Raw genomic sequence first — 21,173 nt, forward strand, 5'->3', positions numbered from 1 at the left:
TCAGAATAAAAGCGGTCGTTCACAACAGGTAAAACTGGATCCTTGTGTGTGTGAGCCAAGAGCGTGTTGCTGTAGGGTGAACTCAGTCTGTCTGTACTCACTGTAACAGCAATAAGAAGCATGAGACTTGAACTGAAACCTCACTTAAAGATGCATGAAGGTAAATGATTGAAACCATTTTTGCCTAGGTTTTTTAAAGTAAAGGGAGAGCTTATTCTTGGTGAAAAGCTTTGCTGGTGACTTTAAAGAAATGTTAATATAGCTTTAGCTGTCAAGGTCAAATTTATTTATAGCTATAGCATGTTTCCTGCTGCACTATGTGCGTTACAAGGAAGAACAACCAAAACATTACCAGGCATAAAATAATCTAAAAACAAACATAAGACAGAGAAAACTTCTTAAGACTGTTAAAATAAGACAGGTAGTATGATTAAAAGCAAACCATTTGGGTCAATGTATGCTAAAAGCAGGTTTAAAGGGAATTGAATGTGCTCTAGAGTTTGTGCTGACTTAATATTAAAGGCCAGGTTATTCCATAGTCTGGAACCTTCGTCTCCACCAGATGTTAAGACTGAGGACTAGAAAGCAATACTGGTGCACTAGACCTTGTGGTTTTAATTGGGGCATGAATAGAGAGCAGCTCAGACAAGTCGGATGGAGCAAGACCATGCAATGATTTAAAAACAGAAGGTAAAATTATAAATTGCATTCTTAGACAGCGAGCCAGCGAAAAGAAGTCAACTCTCAGCATATTTAGCTTTGTATCAGTCAGCAGACGGGCAGCAGCAATTTGGACTAACTAGAGATGATGAATGGAGGATTTGTCCAGGCTAAAATACAAGGAGTTGCAGTAGTTCAACTTGCAGAAGACAGATTAGCTGGAAGATATGGCTTTACCTTGGCCAACTGTCTGAGATTAAATAACCTAGATTGGACCACTTTAAACGTTATTTTTGCAAAAAAAAAAAAAAGAAAGACTGTCCATAATGTTCATAACGAAAATAGACTGAATGTGCCATTTTTCTGTAACCCACAATTATTTTAAAAACAAATTCAGTTTGTTTTTCTGTTGTCAAACAATACATTGAATCATTGAATCAATTTGAGAAACTTCAAAATGTCAAACAAAACTTTAAACATTGCGTATGACGCATGACAGTTGTTTCAGTCAGACCCGTATATTGACAATCTATCCATCCATTTTCCAACACCGTTGGCCTCTAGTGTAGTCAGGACGGCTGCAGGTGCCAATCTCCAGCTAACATTCTGGGCTAGAGGCAGGGTACACCCTAAACAGGTCGCCAGTCCACCGCAGTATATTGACAATGCAACCAAATTTATTTATTTATTTTTTTGCAAAACACAATGAAGTTTATAGAGCCCTACTGGTGCAGACATAAAGTTGGATGTAATTTTTGTGTGGCCTTATTTCAACTGCAAACAAAATCTCTAACGATGCAATTTAATTTTCGGAAGCAAATTCAATACTGTCATTATCAGACTGTGAGGCTGTTACATGGTCTCCAGTTTTCAACTTTTATCAGGTGTTATTGTTTCTTTTTGGGGTTTTTTATTTGCATCCTACCCATCTCTGGGGAAAAGGACTTTTTAAAATCTGAATCTTTATCCATGATGCCTATTCTATTACAGTGTCTATAACATAAACGTGTATTAGTGATTAAGCAAAATTTTAAATGCTGATGGAGAAAATGCCAGTATTTAAATCACACTAAACCTTTCTTGCGTTCAGTGAGATAAACAAAATCACTTCTAGTTAAATGCCATAATGACAATATACATTTGAAAATAGATTGATATTTTTAATCTTCTTCAAATTTACAGGTTGCTATACTTTTCCTTGGGATATGGTAGCATTGCATATTAAACTGTGTGACTTTATTCAGCATATGATTAACAATGATAGCAGGACTGATAACTACATAAGCTAATCAAGGCATTGTGAACAACTGTCAATGCAATCTTCTAATAAAATATCTGCAGGTGACCTATTGAACATGACTTCTGGCTGTTTGAGCATCTTTGGGATCCTTCTAAAACCAATTAGAAATAAAAAAAAAAGAAGAAACAAAATCTTTAAAAAATAGCCAGAATCATGTTATTGCTAGGTTTTATAAACTGAATAGCCATATTGTCTTTGGTCCAACTCAACAACTACAAAAAATTAGAGCCATAAATGCAACCTGATTGTTTAAAATGACATTGCTTGTTTATGGTCAGTATATTGAAAGGAAACAGCTGAAACTACTATTTTTGCGATTAGACTTACATTTTAAGACATTAATCAGTTATTTTATCATTGAGGCCAAAGCAAGCCAAGAGCCATAGCTGACGGTCTAAACAGCCACATGTGGGAGACCTCTGGGCCACATGTAAAGTATTCAAAGGCAGCCTTTGTTGCACAGATAATTCCAATAAAATGTTTTCTTTCTTTTTAGAGACAGTTGTTTGTTCCCTTTAATGCTTTGTTTTGCTTCATAGCTTTCAGCTTGCTATGTTTATTAAAGCTATGTTGTAGGTTATGCGTTGTTTAATGGAAAAAAAAAAAAATTATTGCTTTAACTCTTTGCTGCCTCTTGGTCTGAATCTCCCTTTGTCAGGGTCTGTTACACATTACCTTTCAGGACGATGTTATCGTCCTAACCATCCCCCACGTGGAGCCTGTCACTGAGTGACACAGCCCACAGTGCAACCAATCTGCTGGACGAGCTACTCTTTACAACCGCAGGCCTTCTACAGCGGAGTAATTCTAAAGTGTATACCCTGTCCAAAGTCCATAAGAAAAGAACAGTTAGTTTTATAGCCTTCCTGGACTCATTACCAACCCAATTGTTTAAAAGGTCTTTGTGTGCACATGTCTTGACATTTAGTTTGCTAAATTTATCTCAATGTAAAATAATCAGCAATTTAAAAAAAACAAAAAAACTCTTTGATTATTAATCAACTTAATACAAATAAAGCTGTTTTGACGATGATTGTGTCAAAAATATCTTTATTGTGGTGGATCATGTTTGGGTAGGAGGGATCGTTTTGCCCACAGGGCCAGCCCTGTGGGCAGCAGATGAGCCAGAGAAACTTGTGTGTTTGTGTGTGCGTGTGTGCATGTGTGCTGCTGAGCTGTAAGCAGAAGAGCCCCGCCAGGCAGCCTGCTGAAACTGGGCATAGTCTCCCGTCCAACAGTTCGTCTCTCTTGTTTCCTTCAGATGATGCCTTGGATTTAGCCAACTCACACAAGTGCTATGAATAAGACACTGGACAAAATACACACTTCTGGAGGACTCGGACAGAAAGCAGAGATTTTTCAGAGTGGCAAGGGTAATGAGAGTGTCTTCCCCAGCTCAGCAATCATCCCACTGGAAGATCCTTCACTCACTTCAAATGCTCAGAGGACTAGGACCAAGTTTTGCAAGGGGAACAGGTATAGCTCACTCTTGCTTACATAAACTGTGTGAAGGTCTTCTTACAAGATGCATTGTGAAAAATTCATCTACCTAAAAGAAGAACTTTGTGCAACACATTTTACAATGCTTCCAGCCCTGAATTTAAATAACAGTGTTTGCATATGTACGAGCCAGTAAAAGAGCTGCAGTGTTGCTTAGCAATACACTAAAGACCAGTTGATTGGATTTTTAAGTTAAGGTTAACCATTCATTCAAGTCACTAACAAACTTGTTTCCAAACACAATAATGAATTCTATTGAGAATTTTTTTTTTTAAACTTTATTTACAATACTGTCTTTACAACATAAATTGCTTACCTCTTCCAAATGTTAAGGCACTGTAAATGTAATACAGTGGAGGAATCAGGGGCTGTTTCTCTCTGCTCTTATCTAAAGCTTGTCGGTGAATGTGGTAAGTGAGTCAACAGGTAGTTAAGTGCAGGAGGGGTTAATGCAAAGAGAAGCCTGTTTATCAACTCCTCCATACCTATTGTCTGCAAGAGCAGCAGCAGAATCAGTACAAGGGCCCTGCATGCGCTGACATGTAGGCATAAAGTTTAGTAACGATCCACAAACTTCTTCAAGGGTATAGACGCTGTTTTTCAAATAATTTCCCTTTCAATTGTGGTTGTAGCCTGTAATAATTGTATTCATTCTGTGTTTTGGCATCAAAAAATAGATTTAACCCTCCTGTTTGTTGCGGGTCAAATTGACCCTTTTTAAAGTTAAGTTTTTCTTTCTTTTTTTTTAAATAGTTGGAAGTATTATTTTTTTGCATGACATTTTTGTATTTGTCTTAATAGGTGCACTAAATTGAAAATTTAAATGTATTAATTTTACACATTTACACCCCCTCCCCTGTCTACATTTTACATAGATACTGTTCGGGTCAATTTGACCTGGCAGTCGAGTTGAAAAAAAATGTCCAATTCTATATGTTTCCAGCTATGAACCATATTTCACCCCACACACCCCCACACACACAAGCCCACTTTCTCACTATTGTCTTAACTTCACTAGGAAACTCCAAAACACTATTGCATGATTACACACTCCACGGGTCAAATTGACCAAGGAACATTATTGCTGCACCTCAGAAACGTACATAACAGGAGGGTTAAAGAGCAAAAAAAACAACAAAAAAAACCAAGAAGAATAAAGATGTTGAAAGAACAGATGAAAGTTGCCAGAGAGTGATGATGTCAAGTCTGGAACAAGATGTCAAACTTCACTGCCATACCATTTTTACCATTTTGTGGAAAAAAACTGTATTTGTGAAACTACCCAAGGACAAGGCTCTCCAGAAACTGGTTAGGTAAGACTTGTGAAAGCTGACAGAATGATCCAAACATAAAATATTTATAGGCATGTATTATTTTTCATTTCTTCTATAGTAAGATGTTTTGTGCTCAAACGTTTTATCAACTTAAATCAGTTTCTTCACTTGCTGTTCACTTACCTGTGAACAGCTTACCTGTTTTTTTTTTTTTTTCATTTGAATCTAGGCTTCTTTTTGCACACAGCTCCTTTGAGTAAGTGTGGGTGCTCTCTCTATCATTTGACGCATCAATAACCACCTACTTCATTTTATCAAGAAAACGACTCATGTCTGTTGTACAACAGTAATCGTGGTAGATACACTGATTTTTAGTGTACAATTTCTTTGTGTAAAAATCACACTAAAAGCATGTTTTAAATGCATATATGAACTTTGAAAAACTATAAAAAGTTCAGTGAGGATTTATACTGTTTATATGCTTTATTCTTAAACATTTATAGGTGTTATGGCTCTAAAATCGGTTTGCCTTTTAGAACTGACCTGTCTGAATTTGTTTCAGTTATAATCATTTTCACTTATATTACTTGTGTCTGTGTTGATGATTCTTTAGGAATGTTAGAGAGGGGGAGGACTCTCCGTCTTCCCCGGTTCCAAACCTCTTTCCTGAACTTCTACCTGCAACTGTTTCCGGATCCATCTCTGAATGTTTATTGCCTTGGACAAAATCTAATGCAACTCAGGTGAGTCTTCCATTTACTAAAGAAAAGCATTTGACAACACTTGTGTTGGTAAAAACAGCACAGCTGCTGTTTTCTAACTATTCCCATTGGAGGACATTCAGGAAAGCTGCATGATGCATGACTAGACTTTGTTTGACTATTGATTTTTGTTTGAATTCATGACACGTGGATGGTTGAACAGGTTTTACAAGTATGGAAATTAAGGGTGCTGAAGAGACAAATGCTGTCAGGATGGGCAGACAATCTGCATAGACTGTTTACTTTGGGAAAGGGAGTTTTTTTTTTGTTTTTTTTTTTACATTCAGGGCCCACCATACAATATGAAAATGAGTGAACAAAATAAGGTGTTATGCTAACTGTAGATGTCATTTTTTAAACTTAAAACCTTATGGTTCACTCTGTGAAAATCTGGCCAAGAGTCCACAAACATACTGTTTGTTTTAGCACTAAGAGTGGGATTCTCTTACTCTCAAGTCTGGTTTGTATGCTGAAATTTGACAAGCTTTTGTTGCAGTTAAGTCAATATATTTATTTATGTATGATGAAGACTAAATATTAGGACATTTATTCAATATTAAGAAGGAAGCCTTTTTTGGATGCAAATTTATTTAGGGATGCATTCTTTTACACAAAATGTCTTGTGCAACTTTAAAAATGAGTATCAATGTGCTTTGTCTTCACTAGTGGAGTATTGTGCAGTGAGTATGCACAGGGGCGGATGTAGAAAAAATATCTATGGGGTGCCAATACCAAAAACAAATATTTCCCACATAAAAAAGTACGCAAAAACACCAAAACAGAACATTCAGTCTGTTAGATTATGTTGTCAGGCTTGATGTCTATATTGTCATTATTAATATATTTTCACCTGAACACAGCGGTGGTTGATTAGCTGATTTAAACACCTGCTCTACTGATGACTTGGTGTGCAAGTTGTCCTCTTTTAGAGCTAAAGGAACCAAAACACACTGAACTGAACTGAACAGCACCTTAAGGTTATCAAGGTCAATAGCAGGCTAACAGCAGTTGGGCTAGCATAACTAACTCACTGCTCACTTTTTCAATGTTTTCTCTAAGTTAAAACATTCTCACATGTTAAATGTGAAACCCTTCAACCTTGTTATCTATGGCATATCATAGGCTATCATCATTGAATTAACCGCTAAACATTGCATCCCTTTGTAGGCCACGAATTACTTAGCCTCACAGTACACAATAACTGGGGTTCTTAATGTGCAGTATATTTTATTTCCAGTTGACACAGATTAAACAAAGCTGTCTTGTTTTCTTACTTTTGTACAGAAATCAGAACATATGTGTACCAAACATTAGGTAACTACTGCTGAAATGTGGCAATCTCTAAAATAACAGAGAAAATGCACAAAAAAGAAAATACAATGTATAAAAGGCGAGCAAAGAAATATGGCAGTGGCTTCTGGCTGCATAAACAAAATACAGAGAGCTGCATTACACCACACTGATTTAGAGCACATGTAATTGTGATATGACTTATTTTATCAACACTTACATTCCACAGCGACATCTCAGTTCACTCTTAACACTGGAGCACATCGATGATCAGACATCTTATTGTCACGTGCAGGAAATGGCCGCCCTATACCGCACACACAGGTTCCCTGAACCATCCGTTTCACAAACACACCATCTCATTAAAATACTGACTGCTTATGGCATAAATGAGAATGTGTTGTTGTATTTCAACAAGTGATGTATAGGCTATATTTACCGATTTTCTGCCAAATCTATCTCCCGCAGATAAAACACGTACAATTCACATCCACGTTCAACACGTAGCATAGCAACACAGGAAGACAACAAGATGCATTTCCTGCCCTGTCTTGGGAAACAGCAATCACCTTGAAATACTGCTCTCTGGTGGTCAAAATGTGCAGCACCCGAGACCAACTACCGGCTCATATTTACATAGGCTATAAAGAACAAATAAAATTACATAATTGAACCAAAGAAATTCAATAGCATTGTTACTGTAATATAAAAGAAAACCAACACTTTAAAACAATACACTCATTCAACCAAACTTTACCACCCGGCTACACCTTTTTTCAGATTCTATCGGTGATTGTGGTATTTTCCTGACCAACGATATTTCTGACTTAATGGACAGCAATGGCGCGTGTGTGGCGCACGATAAGTCATGTAATGTCCAGTCCAGTAATATATATCCATCTATATATATAAATGCTGCTGCCTCGCGCTCTGTCCTTCTCTAGCACATGCCGCTACTTAGCAGTAGGTGTCAGGTTACATTGTGTTGCATTCAATGTTATCAGAAAAACGAGTTTCATCCGCTTTACGTTCGATTTGCCATAACTATTTATTGAATTCATTGTCGCCAGCTGGGGTAGCAACAGGGGTGACAAGGCTCTCAGTTCCACTCCATGCCGCCCCAGTAGATTCGCCCCTGAGTATGTTGAGAGCATTCCTTATAATTTTCATGGAAAACCTGTTCAGGTAAGGTTCAGGCTTATCTAATGTTCTCTGAGACTACTGTAATTCTTGGCTCTTGGGTAAGTCTTCTGATTATTTATTTCACTTCTCTGTTAGAATTTCTGCAAAATTCATCCTGGTTGTGCCTTTATTATGGTCATAATTTGCTTAGAGTGATATCTTATTGATATGATACATTCATGGATATATCTTTTATGGCTATTTTTGGTCAGCCATCCCTTGTCTGGTTTTAGCTCAGAAAACCTTTTTTATGTTTGGCCATAATTATGTGCAAAGACTTGGTCTGTCCATTTTTTCCAGCCGGCTTGAGACATCACCTGACGTCTTCCTTTAGACACCTTGTTACTTTTTTTTACATTTTCATTCAAACAAAATGCATAGTGTCATTGTTTGACCTAAAATACACATATTAACAACATTATCTCTATTCCTTACTATTCCAAGGACTATGTTCAGTGTGATTATAGAAGAGTCTTCTGTGACACACTGCAAATAAGAGAGCCTCAGCTGGAAACATTTGCAGCTTCATTAAAAGCCAGCCTCAAAGATTATAAAAGTACAGTTCTTAAGATACTGACCGCTGTTATTCACACATTGGAGGTATTACATCTCATGCTCACATGCTCATGACCTCATTGTTTTGGCAGTGAATTACTCTGCAACAACTTGGACAGATATTGTACAGGAAATCCAAAACTTGAAACAAATATTTGGAAGACATTCAGGATTTTGGAAAGCTAACAATTATGAGTCTGTTTCAGAAGTGCATGGGTTTCAGACTCAAGTTTTCTTTCCTATATATTTTCCAGTGTGGCTGAATTAGTTTGGTTTGCAAACCACAAGATATTTCCTGGATGTGGGTCCCAATACTATAAGTTTGAAAATATACTTTTGTGGTGTGTATGTGCTGTGTGGATTCGTGTGTGGATTTGTAGCAGCAGGGGGCAGTTAAAAGCAATGACTCATTGGAAAGCCTGAAATTCCAAAGTTCTGCAATTAACAGCAGCTATACGTGATATTAGAGTTTGGTGCTCATGTTAAGCATAGAAGGAGAACGCAATCAGAAGTTTACTCTATACTTGAGCTATAACATGTACAGTTCAGGTCAAAAGGTTATACTACTTGCACTGTCCCTGTTCACGGTATAGTAGAGATGCAGTATTAAGTATTTTCCAGGCACATAGTACCATCTTATAGCACAATCGTGTAACTATTACCTTCAGTTGTTATGAAAATGCTGTATATATTGAACATAACTTAAAAAAATAATTAACCTCACACTTTGATACCTTGAAATTGGGCCTCTGTCTCTTTAAGAAATTCATACTATATCTGACACTCTTACCTCAGCAACGCATTTCCATTATGCTGTTTCTTATTAGTGTTGCACTCAGAAGTAATTTGTGCAGTAAGCTCAGCAGATGCACAGTTCCTCCAGGAGTTTGGTAGTTACCACTGCTGCTAGTCTGAGGGAGTTGAGAGGGTAGCCCACACATGTGGGAAGGGAGCTCTGTGGGGAGGGGGAGCCTGGACTGCAGCCCCAAGAAGGAGTTTTGTGGAAATACGTGGCACCTTCTGAGAGCGATCTTTTAGGCAACCCCAAATGGGTGCCATTAAAAACTCAAGGAGTTCTCAAATGTGCATGAAAGAATCAACATTTCAGGAAACATTTCATGAGAGAATACCAATATAAAATAACATGCAGCTCAAACTCAATTTCACATAATACGCTCCCTTTAATTTTGGTCTTAAAGCAATTTATTTAAACCATTCCTCCCTGGGTGGAATGACTAAAGGATAAACAATAGCAACTATTTTTAAAAATGAAATTTGGGTGCCCATGTTTGGTACCATTAAGAATATTTTCTTATCCAATAAAGTTCAAAACGATAAAACTTTCCAAACATATGTAGTTCAAGCTCAATCTTAGCTTTTTATATATATATATAATTTTGAGGTTAAACAATTTAGAAGTTCAAAAGTGGGCCTATATGTATAAATCTGACTAAGCAAAAGTTCAAGACTAACATGCCAATTATGACATTTATGAGTGTTTGTAGACTTATGATCTCGACTGTATATGATTAACATTAGTGTGTAATCAAATTACCATTTGTTTCTTTTAAGTAAATTATTGTAATATTTGTTATTTGACAAATCAAAGGCTCCAATTAATACAAAGTAAAGCTCAAATTGTCAGTGAGGTTGAATAAAACCATCCAATTGACCTTTTTTTCTGAAACAATGGCCTGTTTCTTCATAACGGCGTCTTCAAGTTGTTCCTTATGTATTTTGCTGATGAGGCCTGACAATCATGGGCTTGGCAGCCTCTCACTTATTCTTCTCAACAGCATTCTTTGGAGAGACAAAGGGACTGTGTTTGTGCGAACAGCTGTTTTTATGTCACAAGTCTTGTGGTGCAGGGTTGTGACCTCCTTTCAGGAGCTCTCAAGAAACCCATGACATCATTGTTCCAAATGTGCTGCGCTCGTCCTCTCACCCACCATCTGATCCTTTCTGCAGTGGAAAATTGCCAACTGGTCCTCCCAGAGCGTCTTTGTGGGTTGTAGTTTCAGTTATAATTATCTCAACCCAAATAAAAATCAACCAAATACAAGGTTTGGAATGTAATTTCATGTATGACACATGAAATTAATAGAGAAAAGCAATCAGTTGAAATCAACATTAGATAAAATACTGTAGTATAAAATACAGCAAAACTTTCTTAACAAAAGCAATGTTTAACCTAGATTTAGAACTGTAATGGTAAGAGCAGGGAGCACATGGAGAGGGAATTTGGTCCAATATTTGGGCCTTGTCTGACTTCAGAGCTCTTATTAAAAGTCACATGAGGAAAACATATAATTGTGCATGAATTGCAAATTATTACAATAATGATATCAGTTATGATTAACAAAAATATTCCATCTTTTTTCTTTTAAACTTTGTGAATATATTTTTAGAAAAGCTACGTAGTTCAGCTTTAATGTGAGTCTGAGTTTTGACTCACATTAAGTGAGTGGCTTTCCTACTCACTTTTCACTCACAATCAGTTCTCATCTCTACCAATAATAGTAAGTTGATGAAACTTATGGTAAATAATGATATGTGTAGTTTGTGTTGAGCGTTTTGATACTGGTGAAACAATGTTATGAGAAAACAATGCATCATGATTGATCATATAACCTTAAAAGTGAGAATATGTATTACATAGTTATGACAGTATTGTGTAATACTTGTATCTTGTTAGCAAAATGACAGCACGCAGCAAAGGTGCTCAGGAACGGGAATGTTGACAGTTATATTGGTGACAATAAATAATCAGAAATTTGGCTGCTGGTCCTCGAGCTTTGATATGCAAATTATTATTTTTTTTTAGTTTTCATGTCATTTTTTATCTAAGTTATTTCCTTTGTATGTTGTGTTTTGTAGCAGTATCATCAAAAACGCAAAAAAATTTATTCATTTATTTTCACAACTGGAACAAACTTGTCAAATGGAAAATTGCCATGATACTATAACTATGCCATATCTCTATTACCCACCATAAGAATAAGAAAAATACAGTGCAAAAACCTTAATCTATGCCTTTTACTTTCAAAGAGGTAGATTTTCTTTTACATAGTAATGCATCTTGTTTCAGTTTGGGTGTCAGGGTAGTACAGCCTGCTATTTTCTCTTTCTTTGTTTATGTTTTCTGGTTATTTGGCTGAGCTTTTCCTCCTGAAAACTGTGTTTAGAAGTGTTGACTCATATGCTTGATAAGAGTCTGGTGAGAAGCAGACTTTTAGGTATCTTCACTGCGTTGAGAAACTGTTCTAGCTCCAAAGCACATTTTAAGTTTGGGTCTATCTCTCAACCAAAGGAGGAAAGTGAGGGGAGTCTGACTAGATGATCTGCTATCACTCAAAAGATTTAAATCTGACTTTGAGGGTGCAAAGCCTCACATCATATGTTATACTGTGTGGTTACTGGATTTAAAAAAGGTGAAGCCAAACCCCCCATAAACTCTTAAAATGCACAACTGATATGAAGAATTTAAAGGTAGCTTCCTTAGATTTTTCCATAATCTTTGTTCCTCTTATTTTTCTGCCAAGTTCAAAAGTCGAGCTCTGGTCTAATTTTGGGGGGTATGATCTGAATGCCAGCTCTGGTTAAACACTGGAACAGCTTTAGTGGAACAACACCAAGAATCTTCTCTTTAGTTATTAATAATCAGACACAATGTCCCCTACAATAAACGTTCAGTAAAAACACAAACTTTGCAATTTCTCCCTCCTAACTTTACAATATCTTTCAAAAACAGCTGCAGTCACAGTGGTCACAGAAAGCAATTTATTTAACAAGCTGTGCAATAAGTTTAATCTTATTGTTTAGCATCAAATAAGATGAATACATGTATGCATATGTACAATGCCTATAAAAGGCATACACTCCCTTGGATGTGCTACGCCCTACTATTTTTACAAATCAGTCATGAGCATCGAAATCGGTTGCTTTTTTTTAACGAGAACAAATTCAACAAAAACGTTAATGTGAAAACGGAGTACAGGGTTCAGATGTGCGAGCCTGATTCAGACCTATCCATACAAAGCCTGTGCTGTGATATGAGGCAACGGTGCATCAACTAAATATGGCTTTGAAGAGGGTGAACATATATACAAACACTTATTTTATCTTAAATGTTTAATTTTCTTTATTTTATAGGCAATTCACTTTGACATTAAATAGTTTTTTTTTTGTGAATTCTTTTGTCAAAAGGCCAGCTTTTGTTGATTTATTTGTAAAATGAATAACGAGGGTAAAACATCCAAGTTGGTGAATACCTTTTATAGACAATGTGTGTGTAGGCTGTTATTCTACTGTCAGCAGTCCATGTTTTGGGGCCTGTATGATCTCAGCAGCTGAGATACCAATGTCACACCATTGCGGTCGTTAGGTTCTAGCAGTATCTGTCCACAGCAAAGAGGACATTTGCTTCCTGCCTGTCTGCACAATATCTGCTCTTCTCTGAGAAAACACAATCAAACCGTAACTCTGCACCTTGACTTGTTCATAATAACATCTAGATTTTCATGTTATTTAATAGCTCATAGATCTGCTACTGTGTTTCAGATTATTGTGTTGTGAACCTGTACCAGACAGACTGGCATGGTTGACTTCACAGCAGTCTCTACAATATGTTGGTTTACATATTCTTTTACTTTGGGCCCGACCCAAAGTGTTTGTAAACTTCACACCTGCTTAGAATACATGGATTTACACAGGAAATGTTGGAAAATACACATAGTTTAGGAAAAACTTAGTTAGTGAAGTCATAATTAAAGAGTTATAGCCTAAAGCCAATTTTATTTCTGTTGAAACCTAAAACATTCTTGAATAAACATAAAATTAGACATAAATAAAATACTGTTCAACATGTTAATTTTGATGTTTTACATAGGAAATCTTAACAAAATTATGATATTGTGCAGTGATTTTTTTTTTTTTGCTTGATCTGAAATGGATGAATCTGAAATTAGTGGTATCTCAGTGGCTGGTAGGCTTAACTGTAGACTGGCATCCAAATGAAATTCTGGTTAGGCTTTTAACCAGAATTTCATTTCAAATTAAAAATTTGGTTAAAATTTGGTTAAAATTGTGACTTTGGTTAAGTCTGTAACCAAAGTCACAGACTTACTGTTTTAAGTCACAGGAGTTAAAACAGTTAAAACTACTGTGACAGTAGTTTTAAGTCAGTGAAAGCAAAAATATATATATATATTGTTCTGCTGGAAATTTAAAATAATTTGCTTTATGTATCCGTTTGTCCTGTATTATTCCTAATACATACCTGATATTAGCAGTGTCTACTTAAATTTCAACAATAAGTGCAACCAACGCAACTGTGAAATGCACTGATGTCTAAAAACTCAAAGTAGTTTTTATTCTGTTCTAAATACCTTTAGATCACAACAGAAGTTGTCTTTGAAAAGAGGTAAAAATAAAGGCAAAGTTGAAGTCCAATTTTATCAAGAAACATGCAGGATGCCCCCCACATCATGATAAAACTATCAATGTCCTCATAGTAAGTTTCACTGGTTAAAATGTTTCATGTTAACCCCTTTGTATGTATATCACGCCTCTGGTTGCTATTTTGCTGCTACAGCAGCAGTGAGGAGGGTCTTGACTGAAGCGCCAACAGTCAAGGACAATGTGTCTGGAGGTAACTTTGTTATGGGAGCTGTGGAGACTCTGTTATCGCTTGGGCTCCATTAATTCCAATTCATTTTAGCCGTGTGATAACTAGCAGCGTCTACTTGTCTGTGCTCTCACAAATCAGTGAGCTGTGTTTCCAGATAAAGACTGAAGTCTGCTGTGGGAGGCTTCTCTTTCTGCTGTCTGTTCTCATGAATTTAGTGTTAGCACAATTGTGTTCCTTATACTCCTCAGTGTGGCAGTGTATATAAGCATGTTTTAATTAGCAATCATAAATGAAATAGGGAAATAGATCTTTATTTTCTCTCATGGTGGAATTGGGGGGCGGGAGGGTATATGCTTTATGTTTGTGCGATAGCTGAGGTGTTTCTTACTGAGTGAGGCAAAATATTTGCAGCCAGACATCATTCCCACCAGTTGGCATGATGTCTGACAAAAGTATTTACATCCCTAACCCTCTTTTTCACAGTTTGTTATGTTCCATAAGTAGAAGTCAAAGTATTTTATTGAGATATTTTTCATTGACCAACACAAAGTGTGCTGTAATTTGTAGAAGAAGGAAAATGTTTAACAATGTATAATTACAAAACAAGATGTGACAGTAGAACACTATTGTATAAAATACTGACACCAATATATAAAATTCTGTACAAACAGAATTATGTAGATATATTGTGAAGCTGGCCGGTGGCATTTTCATTCCATGGGGATAGCAGGGACAGGGATGTTGGTCAGAGCTGATGGAAAGATTTATGGAGGTACGTAACAAGTCAAAACTGTAAGAAAATCTGTAGATGCTGCAAGACTTGAGACTGTGGATGAGGTTCACTTCTCAGCAGGATAACACTCTGAAACAATTGCAATTGTCATCAAAACTCCAACAGCATCAAAATATATTCATTTGTTCTGAACACTGACAATAGTTGAGGCAAACCTAAGAACTAAATGTGATTGAGAATCCAGGATAGTTGAAAACAAATGTTCACATCAAATCCAAAATCCACCCATTTTTCATTATAGGAATGAAAAAAAAAATCAGCCTCTAAATATGTGCAAAGCTGGTTGAGACACACCCCACATTCTACTAAAATGTGTTTACAAACCCTTGTCAAAATAAAGTAAAGTACAAATTCAGGCCATATTTTTCAGATTTTTAATTGAAAAGAAATTTGTAAAGCATACAGTTTTCTTTTTCACTTGACAGTTGTGTGTGTTGTTTTTCATCATAAAACAATAGATCCATTGCGGTTTGTTTTTGTAACATGACAAAAACTACAAAGGTTCAAGGGCTATGCATATTTTTGTAAGAAAGTGCAGGTATTCATAGTGTTTATATTTGTGTATTCTGGATTACAGATTGTAATAGAGTGAACCCTCGCTTTAACGCAGTTCACCTTTCACGGCCTCGCTGCTTCGCGGATTTTTGTGTAGTTTTTTTTCACAGTGCACTGTGTTCTGCGTCCTGATTGGCTAAACAGTCTCCACGCTTCTTCTCTACCTGTGTGCCAATAACGTTACGGTATTTAAATATACGTAATATAGCTTGACAAATTTTGGCAAATATTTTTGCCCAGAAGAAAAAAGAGCGACAACTACCGATAACTGTGTTCTTCTCTCGAAAAAAACACACCTGCACCACAGGCTTCAGAAGAAAAGGACACTAGAGAGCCGCAGCGTCACAGTCAGAGGAACAGTGAAATACGCGAGTCACAATTTGTCCTACTGTACTTCATATTGATGATTAAAATAATAATTTTACTGTAGTTACGTGTAACAAAGCGTTCTATTTGTTTAAAAAAAAAATGATTGGGCCTCAAAACAGGTTTTGTTCTTTGGTTTCAATGTAGAGTATTTAATTGCGCTTTATAATAATTGTAAAAAATAAAAATGAAATCTACTTCCCGAATTTCGCCTGTTACGGGTCTTTTTCGGAACGCAACCCTCGCGAAAAACGAGGGTTCACTGTAATCTAAAAATAGCTGTGTGGTGTCTGGAGGTATAATCAACTGAACCATCTCATATCTGTTTTTCTTTTGTTTATTCACCATCTATTGTTTCTTTTGAAACAATCACTACTGTCCCTCTAGCCCTCCACTCTATATCAAATCTGATTGACATGAGAAAATCTTAGTTCAGTATCTTGTTAATATGAGCTCCCTTTTTCTAAAAGGCGAGAAAAGGAAAAAAGATATAACATTTTCAAGGACAAAGGAGGAGTTTGTGTTGTGGGGAGGCAGAACAGTTTAGTTTCTCACACTTGGAGGGAGCTCACTCCAAAAGGGTTTTATAGGATCCAGTATGGTTACTATGTATAAAACATTCAGCATAAATTTGTCATTACCATCGTCACAGGTTTAAATTATTCTTGCCTTCAACTGCTGAATGGATAGTTTATCTCCTAGTCGTTTAGGCGTGTAATGCAAGAAGCATGAATTTCCATGCGAGAAGAGTCACCTTGCCTGCCATCACACCTCTATGTCTACAGAAGCGGGTAAGAATTAAGCAGGGATTTCCTGTTTTCTCTGATATTGACATAACAGTAAAGTTTTTCCCTCTGTTTCCTTCTGAATTGTTGACATCACTTTTTGTTTCAGATTTAGATTTATATTCAAAAAGTGTCACACGAAGTCCATTTTCAGAAAACTTTCATTGGACTATTCATGTTATCATCTAATGATTTGCTTACATTCTATTCAAAACACGTTGAGTTATTTTAGCTTCTCAGTTTTCTGTTAGTCTTCTTAAATGGAGTTTTTCCACAAAACATTTTCCTATTCCACCAGTCAGTCAGTTACACTTTCAGATGTGTTTGAAAGACTTGGAAATCTCTATCTGGTTAGACTGCTTTAACTGGAACGTGAGCACACCTTGTGCTTTGCTTAAAGGCTCATAATTATCTTTGGGTGTTGCAACAAATACTGATTTTAGGGTTCCGTTAAAACTGTGTAATCTCTTCTTCCTTCCTATTTGTTGAATTTGCTTGTTTACATCAACATTTTGATGGTAAATGATAAGCCTTAATACGGAATATTATCCTAACATTATACATGAAAATAGCTTTTGTTCAACCCTCAAAACTCATGATTTCTTCTAGTAGTGATTTGATATGCAAAGCTGCAACTAACCTTAAAGCTTGCTTATCAGTCGTGCTTAATAAGATTTATAGTTTTTTCTGCAATTTGTCTTCTGTTGCACACTGATTATGTCTTTCTAGCTATTGCCTTCCAGTAACTTGTATCAGAGGGCAGGTTTGCCGTAAGCAACTGGTTGTACAACTGTTTGTAGCAGTTAGAAGCAGCACCTGGTCTGGAAGCCCTGCAAGAATCTGAAACCATCAGTTTTTCCATTGTTATGACATGACTGAGGAGAAGTGGGAGGATGATTCAAATGGTTGTCTTAGTCCAGGCAGGAGGCCAGCTCCTCACCCTCTCACCGCTCAGTGACAGAGCCACAGCTGTGGGAGTGCGCTTCAAGGTTCAACCTTAGGAGGCTAATTGGCAAAATGGCACACGCTGTACTGCCCTTGAGATAAGAAGGTCTAATAGAGGAGTTTGTGTTCAATGAGACTATATTTAGTGCTGTATGGTAAGTTTCTGGATATACTCTGCCTTGTCTGGCTGTCTTTACAGCACGTAATGTACCGATGCCTTGCCCCAAGCTTCACCGATCACCTTGGCAAGACACTTTTTCAGATCAGCAGTTTAGACAAACTTATTTTATTTTAAACACATTTTTTCTGGGCTTCCATTTTGTTGTTGTTGTTGTTTTTGTTTTAAGACATCTTGAAATCTCACTCATTTTGTCACAATACAACTTTTTTTTTTTTATAAGGATGCACTGATAAGGCAACACTATAGTGGGAATTTATAAGTTATAAGGACATTTATACATAGTTTTTACAAATACATTTTTTAAAAATTTTCTATGTGAATTTGCATGTAGCCCCCTTTTATCAAAGCAGTATGGAAACATGTTTTACAGGTTCAAGACTATGGAGGTTTCTACAAGTTTTGCACATTTAAAGATATATCTTTTTTCCCCTTTCTTTCTTGCAAAATAGCTTAAAACAGCAATTTTGAAATCTTCTCCCCAGATTATTAGTTTGATTTAGGTGTGAACTTTGACTGGGCCATTGTAATACATTAATATGATCTAATCTAAACCATTTCTTTGTACCTCTGGCTGCTGATTGTGGACCAGTTGGAAGACAAATCTTCACCCCAGTCTCAATTTTTGTGTGCCTCTATTGGGTTTTCTTTCCTATTAACTCTGTCTCCCCAGAGAAAAAACATCCCCACAGCATGATAATGCCATTACAGTCTTCCACAATATGCAGTGATTTATTCAAGGGGCTTTGCAGTGCTTATTTTCTGCCCAGCAACTTTCTTAAAAATAATTAAATCCTGTATGACCTCTATGGGAAAAGCTGCAAAATGATTTTTTAACTGTTTAATTTCCTTCAGCAATGTTTTTCTTTTCAATAAAGGCCTGATTTTTGGAGAGCAAAACTAATCATATTTCAGTCAACAAATTCTTCCACACGATCAAAGGATCTCTGAAGCTCCCCCAGAGATACCATAAGCCTCTTGGCCGCTTGACTTATAAATCCTCTAGTTAGCCAGTAGGTTTATTGTTGTGCCACAATCTTTTCCATTTTCATATAATAGATAAAACAGAACTCTGCGAGACCTTCAGTGCTTGGGGTATTGCTTTAAATTTCTCAACAACTTTCTCCCTGACCTCTTTGCTGTGTTCCTTGGTCTTCATGATGCAGTTGGTTCTCTATGTTCTCTAACAAACCTCCAAGGTCTTCACAGAACAGCTGGATTTGCAATGAGATTAAATTACACTCAGGTGAATGGTCTCTCACATAAAATGTCAATATAGTACATTAACATTTGTGATTGGAATGTGACAATGTGAAGAAGTTTAAGAGATGTGAATACATTTGCAGTGCAGAATAATACATTCCTGTTCTTTTCACAAATTATGGCTTTGAAATTGAACAAAAATACACATCACAATATAATTTAATGTACATTTTATTTTATTGTTGCACATTTGTAATTCTTATTTAAAGGTTTTTTCAATATATATCAAAATCGTTGGTATCCATGGAGACCCATAAGTTCACAGTGCCAGTTTAGGCTGTAATATGCTGCTTCTCTTGTCTGCTCCTTATATGTCTGAACATGTGAATCTGTTGTAGTTTTTCTCCACCTATGTGATTGATTATGAATGGAACTGCAATGTAAACTATATTAACACTGAATGGTAGGGTTGTTTATTAAATGCAGTTGTTTGCTTTACTTGGGATCTATTACTGAACTCTAAATGAACTGATTTAAGACTTAAGACATTCCATAAAAAGGTCATGTTATTGCTGGAAGCATTGCTTCCTTAAATTTTTGGACTCAGTTTATTTGCAACTGCTCTTTGAGTTTCTGCGAGCCTTTAAGAAATATTATCACAAGTGCATGAATGTTATTTTAAAGAGATTTAAGCCACAGAGCTCTCTCTTTTTGGAGGAGAGAGGATACAGGTGTTTCAGTAGGGAGCCCCAATGATGCATATATCTGGAGCTGGGAAAGCACAATGCTAACAGGCTGTTTTGTCATGCAGCTTTCTAGTTTTACTGCAGCACAGAGGAAAACACTGAGACGAGGGAAACTCAGTGGGAACCAGCAGACACTTGCTGTGAAGTTTGATATATGCTTTTATGTTGTGAACCGAAGGGAAAAACAACTTTGCAATTCTGTGGACTCAGTTGTATTTTGTGGTTTTAAAGCTTGCCCAGAAACAGCAAGATGCCCCACTCCAAACAGAGGGGGAGCAGATTGATTAATAAAAAAAAAAAAAAGAAAGACGTTTCTCCATGTTATTGTTCACTCTTCACGTCCTCATATGTGCACAACATATTTTGTGTATTTTGTTATGCTTTATGAAATAAATATCAAGTTAATGAGGCAGAGAATGCATTACTTATAATGCCAGATCAGTTTTAAAAGCACTTCATTTAGATTTCCTTGTGGCCTTTTTCTCAAGTGACGAATGATCTCAGTTGCTGCATCTTTGGAATGGGTTTGATTAAATATAATTTTCTTTCAGGTGATAAAAGTGTATGATGAAAACAACACCAGCAAGGCTGTAGAGGTGCCCACTGATGTCACCGCCAGGGACATATGCCAGCTATTTGTCCTGAAGAATCACTGCATTGATGACCACAGTTGGACTCTTATTGACCACCTCACCCAGCTAGGAATAGGTAAGATATTTTTTGCCTCCTTGATTATCTGGCGGGGCATAGTCCCATCTGAGAGTACCATAATTTATAAAGAAATGACATGGTCCCTAATATAGTTTGAATAATTATTTTCCTTTTATATCTCTGTAGCCCCACTGTTAATTACAGTTAATAGCCAATAATATAGAATTTAGAGACATAAAATGTTTATTTTAGCTGATTTATTTAATATGCATGTCAGAAATTGGCGTTTTTTCCAATCTACTTTGTATTGTGTTTAGTGTACACCTTTAGTATTATTATTATTATTTTGTAATTTGAAACTTCCAGTCCAAAGCAAATTGTATAAAAACATAGTGAGAAAAAAATTCTGTTGGGTATTATTACTCTTATATTCTGTGAGACTGGATGGAGGTGGTAAATACAGCTGAAACCAGATCTTACACTGTATAAAAAAATATATATATATATATACAGTTTATAATTGTATTTATATACATACATAGTATTTTTTTTTGTTTTGTTTTATCACAGTCTAACATAAATAAGTTTAAAGGTTTCCTATTTTAGGTCAGTTAGGGATTGACACATTATTTAGATTTTCTGAATTATGAGATACAAATTATTGTACTTTTTTTTTAGCACTTTCTTAACAGTATAAATTTTATTTGCTATTAAATTGCTATTAAACATTGCAATTTGGATCAAACATTGTAAGTATCATTCTTAAGTGTCATCTTTTGGGTACTACATTCCAACAGTGA

At 36.2% G+C, this 21,173-nt stretch overlaps 1 protein-coding gene across 3 annotated transcripts in view; it reads left to right on the forward strand.

Moving 5' to 3' along the window:
• Positions 1–50: 50 nt before the first annotated feature.
• grb14 (growth factor receptor-bound protein 14) overlaps positions 51–21,173 on the forward strand; it is a 30,671-nt gene continuing 9,548 nt past the window's right edge. The window contains exons 1-4 of one of the 3 annotated variants that reach the window (XM_044131559.1): positions 51–160; positions 3,222–3,436; positions 5,348–5,477; positions 20,274–20,430. In XM_044131559.1, coding sequence (XP_043987494.1) covers positions 3,258–3,436; positions 5,348–5,477; positions 20,274–20,430 — 466 coding nt within the window. In that variant the 5' untranslated portion in view covers positions 51–160; positions 3,222–3,257. Of the gene's footprint in view, positions 161–1,858; positions 3,437–5,347; positions 5,478–16,410; positions 16,657–20,273; positions 20,431–21,173 lie in introns of those variants that run through there. The other 2 variants (XM_044131560.1, XM_044131561.1) reach the window with 2 other exon arrangements.

The sequence above is a fragment of the Gambusia affinis genome, linkage group LG11 (genome assembly GCF_019740435.1).
Source record: "Gambusia affinis linkage group LG11, SWU_Gaff_1.0, whole genome shotgun sequence".
NCBI classification, from domain to species: Eukaryota; Metazoa; Chordata; class Actinopteri; order Cyprinodontiformes; family Poeciliidae; genus Gambusia; species Gambusia affinis.